Raw genomic sequence first — 10,923 nt, 5'->3', positions numbered from 1 at the left:
TAAAGCTTCACAACACAAGTGCTGAAGGTCTGTAGGACACCTGGTCCTACAGCCTGCTCAAAGACATTAGATACAAAGACATTAGATACAAAGACATTAGATACAAAGACATTAGATACAAAGACATTAGATACAAAGACATTAGCTACATAAGGTGTGTTTGAAAAGTTGCAGAAAGGAGAAAAAATTCATGACTGGACCTAGGTAGCCTCGAACCTGCAGCCAAGTGTACATATATAAAATGACCTCCCTCCCACATAGAATCCATGGGCCCATGCCATGGTTGAGAAACAAGTATCAAGTTTGCCTGCATGGCCTAATGGCAGTACACTATGTTGTACCTAACATTTTCCAAGCCCTAATGTTGATCACTTAAGGCTGAATTGTAAGCCATGTTCTGTTCATATACTATTCTCAGGGGTAGACAAGAAACATAAAAAAACATAATACTTGGTAATACATGTACAAGTGCACACATTGTACCTCAAACAATGGCAATCAACTCAGCTTATTAGACAGTTTACTGTTTCTGTTCATGCTTCTCTCGTCCATGATGTCACGAAATCGCTATATTATTGGTTTTATAATCCTGACTCATATATACGTAATTATTTTTATGAGGCGCTTATGGACTCAACTTAGGTGAACAAAACGATAGCCTTAGGCTATACGGTACGTAGTCTGGCGCCGCCGACCCTATTATGCAGCTGTATTGGGATGGGTGCGGTGCTGCCTGTCCTTCTCACTTCTGAGGTCTGCAATCAGATGTTTAAGGCCACTTTGGTCATTCGTTAGAAACAGTACCAATTGATCTTATCCAGGTTGAGACTAAATTGCCAGTTTTCTAAATGGTGACTGTCATGTAGTGTTTGTTCTTGTTTTTTCTCTTTGTATTTGTATTTATTCATTTGTCATTACTGCAAAAAAAATTTTAAGCGCTTATACAAGCGCCCCGAAAATAAGGGCGCTTGTATAGCGCCTAAATAGGGTCAGTATACGGTACGTTGGATTTTTCGGGAATTTTAGTCCCCCTTACTATCAGCGCGGGCCCCGCTAAGTAAGAGACTCATCAACATAAGGTTATGCGGAAGCAAATTTCCGCTATTCGCATCATAAGACTCTGAAGTAGCAAAAGGCGTGGTTCTATACAAACGGGGAAGAAATGACAGAGAAGGAATACCCTCCGCCTGATATGAACCCTCCGGGTACGTCATCAAGTGATGCGTATCCACCTCCCTACAGTGCGGGATATTCTGAACAACAACTGTATCCGCCACAACCGTCAGGACAGCCGTATCCCCCACAAGCGTATCCACCTGAACAGCCATACCCGACCCAACAGTATGCTCAACAACAACCCTATCCAACTCAACAGTACGCTCAACCACCTGCTTATGGCGCTGACCGTAAGTATCAATAATGTATTTTGATCGAGATTTTGATAGTTTAATATGAGGTACTTGTTGAAACTAATGAGGTACTTGTTGAAACTAATGTAACCTTAACCGAAACATATCAACTACAACTGCTGCTTGCTGGTAAAGTTGATTAAACAAATGCATAAAATGTTTAGGGACAATGTGGTATCTGAAAAGTGTTTTGCTATTGTTTATAATAGGCTTATTATCAAGCAAATGTGTGTTCACTTTGTTGAATGAATAGCATACAGCTTATTAGAAACTATGAATAGATTAGAAACTATGAATAGATTAGAAACTATGAATAGGTTAGAATCGGTAAGTGAACATGGACAGTTGTCCTAATTATTGATTATATCAAGGTGTCCTCATGTCAGGATGCCCTTTTTGATAGGCTTCACCGTATATCTTTGTGTATTTTGGAAAGGTTTTGTATGACATGATGTGCTGTATCCTGTCTCAGTTATCATGATGTCATTCATTGTACTATATATGGTTTTGTGGTTGGTTTGTTGCTAACATGTTATCATATCATGGTTTCTTGGAATTTTGTCAACTAGGTGTGTTTAACTTTGCAGCTTGGACTAAAGCTTTGCTAGTCTGACACCACCTGCCCCTTCCCAATAAAGTACCATATTGCCTCAAAGTATTGCCTCAAATTATGGCCTGGGCATTTATTTCTTTAAAGCACCTATTGCTTGTCCAAAAGTAGCACTAAATCTGAGGTTAATCGCTATAAAAGGTTTCTGTTGACACAACAAAGGTTTCAGTTGATATTAAATGATGTCTACTAAAGCAAAAACTAGCATTCATGGTGGTTACGTTGTTACCAACCCCGGCGACTAAACGAGACCAGGCATTTATACGAGACCAGCCATAATTCAAGGCAATACAGTAACAGTCTGGTGAAATACACACTAAAAGGAAATCAATTAGACAGCGTAGGTAACTGCTGGTTACGTGATGATTGCCCTTCAATTCGAACAAAAGGATTGCATTGCCTAGGCGATTTTGTGTGTGAACTTCATTAGTACACAATAATTGGCTACCACCAAATCTGAGCGGTAGAAATGATTTAGTATCTCTATTTCATCGGACCCTTACTTTCTGTGAATGAGACGGGTGACACCAGGGTAAAGCTTTTCCTACTTTGGTTAAAATGGGACTAAGGACACCCTGGCTATTAGAAACCTTATAACCTAAGAAGCCAGCTGTTATGTGTAATAATAACCTACAACTGCCACAAGTTCAGCTCTTGTACTAGTGTAGTTGATTGGTACCAGCAACTAGTAATTCTTGTTAGGGTGTGTCACGATCTCGACAGCTGGTTCACGTCTTTCTTCTTTAGTTATCTACTCTTGCCAGCATGTATTTCATAGTACTGCACTTCATATTTCGTACTTGACTAACTCAACACTACAACAGTTCAGCTATTGTTTATTAGGAATGTTATAAAATAGTTTGATTATGTGTTATGTAAATGTACTGTAGACAGCACCTGAGTAATTGTTGAGGTTACTGAATATTTTGTTAGACACATAATTGTCAGATCAATCATGGCAAGTGTTTGGAATCTAGATAAGGTAATGGATGTATCCTTGAGTATCGAATTTTGGTTTTGAAAATTAGTGATGGAATTGTGATTGTAAAATTGACACTGGTTGACATCATTTAGCCTCTTTTCCATGGCTCCAAAAATATTGGTACAGTGAAACCTGTCTATTATGGACACCTTAGGACTAACCAAACATGTCCTGATTATCAAACTCATAATTTTCCTACATGCTAAGGAATACTTTGGGACCATTGCCAAGTGTCCAGATTATACAGGTGTCCTCATTTTCAAGTGCCCTGATTAACAGGTTCCACTATAGCTACTAAGCAATTTTTCACTTTACCTGCAAATGCTGCATGTAGTAGTGTATTGAGAACGTTAAAATAATGGTATCTGTTGATGCATTGGCCAAGTGATAAATATAATATCCATTACTTCTATGTCATTAGTATGGACCTTTTGATATGGTTCCTATCAGGGATGTCAGAGTGAAAGTGGTAAGGTTCAGTCCTCAGTGGGTAGGGTGTACTGACTACTGCCAAAGGCTGCTATATGTTAGTCTCGTGTCCAAACACCATCTGGTGACAATGCTTGAGTTTCTTGAGGTTCCAGCCAAAATATTGGCTAACCAGTCAGAATCGAGGAGCTGCATACAGTGAAAAACCATTCGAAAATGGCTAGGAATAAAGTAAAACTCAGATGGGGCATTTACAATGCAATCTCTTATTTATCATATAAGTAGAGGATAGTGTTTCATTTCTGGTGAAATGTTGAGTCACAATTCTTCAGTCTTATAAGGTGATATCAGAAAAAAACAAACATCTGAACAACCTACTGTAGGTAAATATCTTCTAATAAACAACTTTAATTCATCTGCTTTTTGTCTACTTCCGATACATTCATGCGATTGTGCGACTCGTTGATTCTGATTGGCCAGCCAATATTTTGGAAGGATTGCATCTGAGCCCAAAAAGTTTGAGCACTGTCACCAGACAGTGTTTGCACATTAGCGCAACCCAGCTGGGAACAAATTAGCATCCCACAGGAAAACTTTGATGTATTGAGATGCTACTTGGAGACAATTGTGGGCTCTAGTACTGTCACTTTCTATTACAGTATAAAGAAACATGACACCCAAAATCACATACCTCACCATTTGAGATAGAATGTAAGGAATGTTTACAAAATAACTACAAAGGGACACAAAGCCAAAGCTGCTATAATACTATAAGTTTGTTTTATGAAAGACAATAAGATCTTATCAATTGTTGCTATAAAACAAATGCTAAAATTCATTATATTTAGTTTTGGCTTCATCAGGTTTGATTTATAAAAATCAAAATATGGCGAGGTTTTGGCCTCACTAGTCAAGCTTACTCTGACTCCCTTGATTGCAAGTATAAACAGGATGTACTATTTTGTTGTTAATGTGTATATATATATATATTACATGTATGTTTTACATATGTGTGTGTAGCTCAAGCGTATCCCCAACAGCAATCCTCCAGCAATGTGGCGGTAAGTATTAATACTACATGTAGTGTAAGTATTTCGTGATGTTACATCATAGATGTACCTAAATAGTCATTGTTAGTTTTATTGTGCTAGTGGTCATCAGGAATTCAGTACTTTTTATTCCAGAAAGTGTCATGTTGGCAAATTCCATGTCATTGTGTGTTATATATCTACTTAAGCACATAATAGTTTGTTTATGAGAGTCGTTTGTGTGAAATGCTTTACAAGAATTGTTCACCATATACAACGTTTATTCATATTGCATGTTGTATTACACTATAGAGAACTAAAATGTGTTTTTTTACAGGTGGTGGCTTATAGACAGCCAACAGTGGCCCACCATGCTGTGGTGACAGGGGCGAAGCCTCCAAATTACATCGCCCTGTCGCTGATCAATTTGTTGTGCTGCTGCTGGCCCCTGGGAATTGTTGGACTGGTCTATTCTTTAAAGGTACATATTACTACATAAGTATGTGATGAGAGACCCTCCTGTATGTCTGCTAATTTTGGATAGTATATACTGGTATGCTGGTATAATATAATCAAGAGTTAATAATATGGAGGGAGAGTATCTAATGCCATCAAAAAGTAGCTTTTGGGTGTGAAACTTCACAGCAAGAAAGTTTACTGTTAATAATTGCTTTATCCGAATGTGCAAAACAAAACTGAAAAATAAAATTACTGGAATTTTCAACTGAGTTTTTCTACAACTTTTGCATGTGTTGAAGAGGATGGTTTCCATAATATGGTCTATCGCAGAATCAAAGCAGAAATGTAGCTGCATCTTGTTACAGATGCACAGTGGCGTATCTAGACTTCTTACTTCACCCGGGCACTGGGTGGGCAAGCCACTCAGCCACATACACATGCCCATCTTATATGGACATCAATATAACATCTAAAATGTGTTGTGCATCACTATCTATGTGCTATACCTACACTAACTGCATACAAAATAGCTAATATCACTATACACAAACGTTGACTACTATCGTCTTCTTCACACATACAATACAGCAATGTATGATACTCGAGACTTGGGTTTAAAGCACCAGGTACTTATACGATCACGTGACAACTGTGGACTAAAGTAGTCAACCTACAAATAGAACAAATGAAAACAATGACTAAACAAGTACTCCATACCTTTGGACTAGTCAGTAGCTAGCTGTCATCTACCAAGGCATCACACAGCCATACGGGGTACATGTCTCAAAACTTGCTCACGTCTGTTCACATCTGAATTTTGAAATTGACTTAATCTTGAATGGGGACTATTCACCACACTATGATTCATTCAGTCCTTGTCACGATGCTGCAGTTGGTCAGAGGAGGTTGGACGTGCTCTAAGCGCCACATAAATATATTGCCCTTAATTGCATTCTTTTCTTTGGTATTTCACGTGACCCTCAATAGTCATAGTACAAATTTGAAAAACGATGGGGTTGACTGGGGTTGATTAGATATTCGGATGATGCTTCACGTAAGCTTCAAGGTGATGTACTTTGTTTTATAAAAGCGCTTGGTGATTGGGATGAAATTAATAAGTTGCAGTTTGGTGTGTAGAACTTCTCCAGAATTGTCACGTACGTATTCTATAATCAGAACAATGATACTTTATCGAATTAAACTGAGATCGATGTATAAACCTCTTCTATAAAACAAGTTTCGCTTAATTTGTTTTAGGGACGCTTAAATCGCGTCCAACCTCCTCTGGCAGTTGGTAGTCACGTGATCTTCTTTCTATTAAGTGCCTTACATTGGAAATACCACAATCGAAACCAATTCAAGATCGCCGTTTCTCCTCTGGAAAGAAAAGCTTGATTTGACGTGGATCAGCGTTGCATAAGTATTCTTTACAATCATTAATGTTTTGTGGTTATTCAACACTTATGGTGAAAAGGGCACAAGTTGAATTAACCAGGGCCCAGGCCCGGGTAGGCCCGGGTGTAGATACGCCACTGCAGATGCACACTCACATGTGCTAACAATGTCATGGCAACAACATCATGATGTATTTGCCAATCAGCCTCCACTAGCAAACAAGCCAATCCCATTCACTACTACCAGAAATGACACACTTGAGTACACACTAATTATTAGAATACATGCAGCATACCAGCTGGATGGATAGTCTGATGCTTTTGCTTAAGTAAGGGGTGGGCTTAAATTTGGCAACATAGTCGTACATGTAGTACCTATTATAGTCAGTACCTATTATAGTCAGTACGCATTCACCTGAGCCCACCAAATATAGTAATATCAAAGAAGTACAATCCCAATGGTTTTGTACAGGAACAAGCATGTTTTCATGTTGTAAACATGTTTGTGCGCCTGACTCTCCATACTAACAGCCCGTTTACACTAGCCCTCTGTTTCGAACTGTTTCGAATCAGAGCGATTTCTAGCTTAATGTAAATGTGTAACGAATCGAACCGAACCGTACTGAACCAATCTGAGATGGACCTGCTAGGGATGTGGGTCTGGTTCGATCCACTTACCGGCTTCACACTCACCTGTTATAAACGGAATATGGGTACGAGAGATTACTAAAGTAGTGGTTGTGCAGCTCAACAACCGATCCCGGATTGAGCTGGATCGATCTCACATGAATCAAACTGTAAACGGGCTGTAAATGTATGGGATATTTTTAAAGCCTCATAACTCACTTGTTCTTGTCCATATCAAAGTGCTTTTTTGATTAACAGTTCCAGTGTTTAGACTTCTAAATGTTTGGGCAGCTGGTCCATGTAACAAGAAACGAGGGCTCGGATGAACGTCAACTGACTATAGTAAAAAAAAAACTTTGGCAAATAGGGCGCATCAATCGCCAAAAAATTTTCCACCAATTTTTTTAGCAACAATGACATCATGCTGTGCTTTACTCGCGTATTAATCACACAGGCAGGTATAGCGAGGCCACATTGCAGTCCTACTAGCTACCAAGAGATAAGAAAAGGGTGTAGTTCATCGCTACATGAGGAATTTGACCAAATACTTAGGCTTAGTATTAAACTAAATGTTGCTCTCAGCATTCATAACAGGCGAATTGCACACTTGCATGTGGTACTTTCATGTAGAGATAGTATACTTACGTGCTCCTTTATGCTCTATCATTCATTCAATCAGATAATGTGTACACTAATTAAGGTATCTGATAACCCAGCTTCCACACACACAAAATCAACTACCAGAAATGGATTGCTGGCCTAATACATTTCACTCTATCTTTTCTTCAGAACTGGCGAGTCTGGTTTCTGCAGCAGCTTTTATCAGACACTGTGAAAGCTACGAGTGGAGGTTTGGCAAGGCATGGAATGGTGTGTGTATAGTGAACAGGGAGCCTTGGAGAGTCCACCAGTTATGTTCTCCTTTGTTTGAAAGTGATTTTAGTAGAGTCCTTGGAGAGCCCAAATTGGACCTCCAGATTCCACTCATCTCTATATTAAGCCCACCCCAAAAAGAGCATATTTTGTAGTAATTTTGGCTGTACAAACAAAATTTGCACCAATTATTTATCTATTCACTGTGTGGGTGTACAAGTTTCTGATTCACAACACAATTGATTACTTAAATCGTCATATGCTTTGTGCGTTGAAGCCAGGTTTTGTCAAATTCATTCACAAGCAATTTATACTCTGGTACATCTGGCACCATTATTTCCTTTGATACAGTTTTTAGGAGTTCGCCAATGCAGTATACCCTCAGTTATTTGACACTCGTTTATCTGTACCCTCATTTATCCAAAATTGTAAATGACTGTTCTATTAGAGTATTTTAAGTATAGGTGTATGTTCTATTAGAGTATTTTAACAGAACTCTCAGTTATCCAAACAGTTTACTATCTGAACACTTTTACCATTGTCTGAGACAAGAGTTCATAATATATATGTGACCAAATTTTTGAAAATTGTCGATCTATACACATTAGTGAAGACCATAAATGGATAACCACAGCAATACTTTACACATTTACACCACAGCCTTGCCTCTGGTTTGATCAGGTTGAGAGGATTTCTAGAGACGTGTGCCAGCCACTGGCAACGATCTGGCACCTTGTAATGCCACTGGCCAGCTGAAACATGAGACTAGAGATATTAACAGCCTTGGACAGTTGTCCAGATATTTTCTACATACATTTCATTAATATTTTCAGTGGCACAGGTGGTCTTAAGAGTTCAATACTAAGGCTGGTGGCACCATATGACCCGCTTGGCCATTTACTGTTCATATATCAATCACCCACCCACCACCACCACCCATGGTGACGTACTTGTGTTACAGATACCATTGTGAAGAAAGGTATGGTTATATAAATAGCTAGCTTGCTATGGATTGATTGAAGCAAAATAAACACTGTGGTTGGCTGCGTTCACAGTGAAAATTTGTAGCTTTTGTCCTTCCCAAGCTACACTGGATTGAAATGTTTAAAATCATGTATCTCACAATCTATAGATGTGTGTAGATTGACTGTTTTCCCAAATTGGGTCACATATACTGAGGAGAGTATCCTACTTTCACATACCCCTGTAGAAGGGCGTATTGTGAAATTATGACATAGCATTTTCGAGTTCGTCCATTTCTTTTGTGTAATTTATTATTGAATATAATATTGATTGAACGCATGCCTAACAATGTTGCTAGCAACCGAACTAACTCTCGAGTTCTCAGCGTTTGTCACTGAACTACAAGCGTACTAGACAACTGCATAGGCATATCTTGCCCAGCCATTTCGCGAATACAGCTTTCCTGGGCTTTGCGAGTGTGGCGGAATGCTAATGTTCCTTGTACTTTTATGGCTGCTCGTACGTCAAAAACCACAACGCCTTCTCATCATGTCATAACTTCATGGTACACCCTTCTACAGAGGTGTATGAGAGTAGGATACTCTCCACATTATATAATTATATTATGAACTCTTGTTGAGACACATTAAGGTTTGGATAACTGAGGGTCCACTTGACAAACAGGTATAAGGAAAGTGAGAATTTTGTATGCTAGTAGGGATCATTACAACGAAAGTTAGACACACAAAGTTAATTCTTTACTATTATACTTTGTTGCTATTTATGTGGGATTGAATTTGCTCATCAGTTGTTCTCCCTTGTTTCAATACTTTTTATTGTGATATAATTGACTTATGGAGCTCATTATACTTGGGTTAACAATAACAGCTATGTACAGAAAACTCAACTTGAGTTTGTGTGACTTTGGTTTATTATATTACTTTTTTTTTTTCAGGTTGATTCTGAATTCAATGCTGGTCGACTTTCTGAAGCACAGAGAGCTTCTGAAACCGCCAGGACCGTCAACTACATTGGCATAGGGCTTGGAACTGTCCTCATCATACTTTATGTTGTTATAATTATTGTAGCTAATGTCGCTTCTGCTGCTTCTTCTTCTTCCAGTTGAGATGGTGCTCCCTGTAGCTGACTGAGCTTTGTACAAACTGCCGTTAAACTTTTTATTTATTGCCTATGTGCCTTGAATTTTATGCTGTTATATGCATTTTGCTTAATAAAAGGAAGAGTATATATTGTGACAGTTCTAATATTTTGTAGCTGTGAATTTCTGTGTACGTACCACTGTGAAGACAGTACACTCATGTACATCCTCGTTCACTTGTGCACGCCTGTATGAACTGATGTACACTCATTTGCACCAATGTACACTTGTGTACATCCACCCTGCCATAGTACTCTAGCATGATGTACACTGTGTACTGTATAATCTCCATGAATTATGGTTCTACATCTATAGCCATATTTCTAGAATGCTGCACTTAACTACTCTAATAGAGCAATCACTTTAACGGATTTGAAAATCCAAAATTTATGCATGTCATTGATTATTGAATGCATGGCCATTGCCAAGAAATTTCAAAAGTTTATAAAGTTGCTGCATGAATGCAAGAAACCAATAAATACGGTATTCTACAGCAACAATAGAAATGCCGCAACATATTGTTCAAAAATCAATCTTGCAAGGTTGCTACCACTGCAAAGATAACAATTAAGATTGTAATGGGAATTCCAAATCCAAGGCTGAAAATGTTGATAACTTTTGCAACAAAAGAAGCTATCAGTGCCTCTCTATATCAACCTGACTTGTTCACCTATATGTAGAACAAAGCACAATGTCATAAACAATGTAATATAGCTATATACTCCTTGGGCAGATTTTTGTTCTGAAATAGTTATATATGGACAGAGTTAGCTAGCTAATGAAGAGCTATAATTGTTACCTGTATATAACAATAAACATCAAAATTAAATAACAATGTTTACTATAAGGTCAGGCAAACTTGATTACTCAGTTGTTTCTCATCTCCGCCCGCATCCTTATTTACCCCACCGGCTTTAATTTCATTATTGCTGCTATCAATCACATGCACACTTATTTTGATGCTAAGAAGATTGGCTATCAGTTTAACAG

General features: G+C 38.3%; 1 protein-coding gene across 1 annotated transcript; it reads left to right on the top strand.

Moving 5' to 3' along the window:
* The first annotated feature begins 1,038 nt into the window (after positions 1 to 1,038).
* Positions 1,039 to 10,039, top strand: LOC136242761 (cell death-inducing p53-target protein 1 homolog). Its single transcript, XM_066034221.1, has 4 exons — positions 1,039 to 1,406; positions 4,451 to 4,491; positions 4,796 to 4,939; positions 9,730 to 10,039. The coding sequence occupies exons 1-4, from the start codon at positions 1,163 to 1,165 to the stop codon at positions 9,898 to 9,900; spliced, it is 600 nt and encodes a 199-aa protein (XP_065890293.1). The 5' UTR covers positions 1,039 to 1,162; the 3' UTR covers positions 9,901 to 10,039.
* Positions 10,040 to 10,923: the final 884 nt, after the last annotated feature.

This window comes from Dysidea avara, chromosome 13 (genome assembly GCF_963678975.1).
Source record: "Dysidea avara chromosome 13, odDysAvar1.4, whole genome shotgun sequence".
Classification (NCBI taxonomy): Eukaryota; Metazoa; Porifera; class Demospongiae; order Dictyoceratida; family Dysideidae; genus Dysidea; species Dysidea avara.
This window is presented reverse-complemented; position numbering and strand designations above follow the sequence as displayed.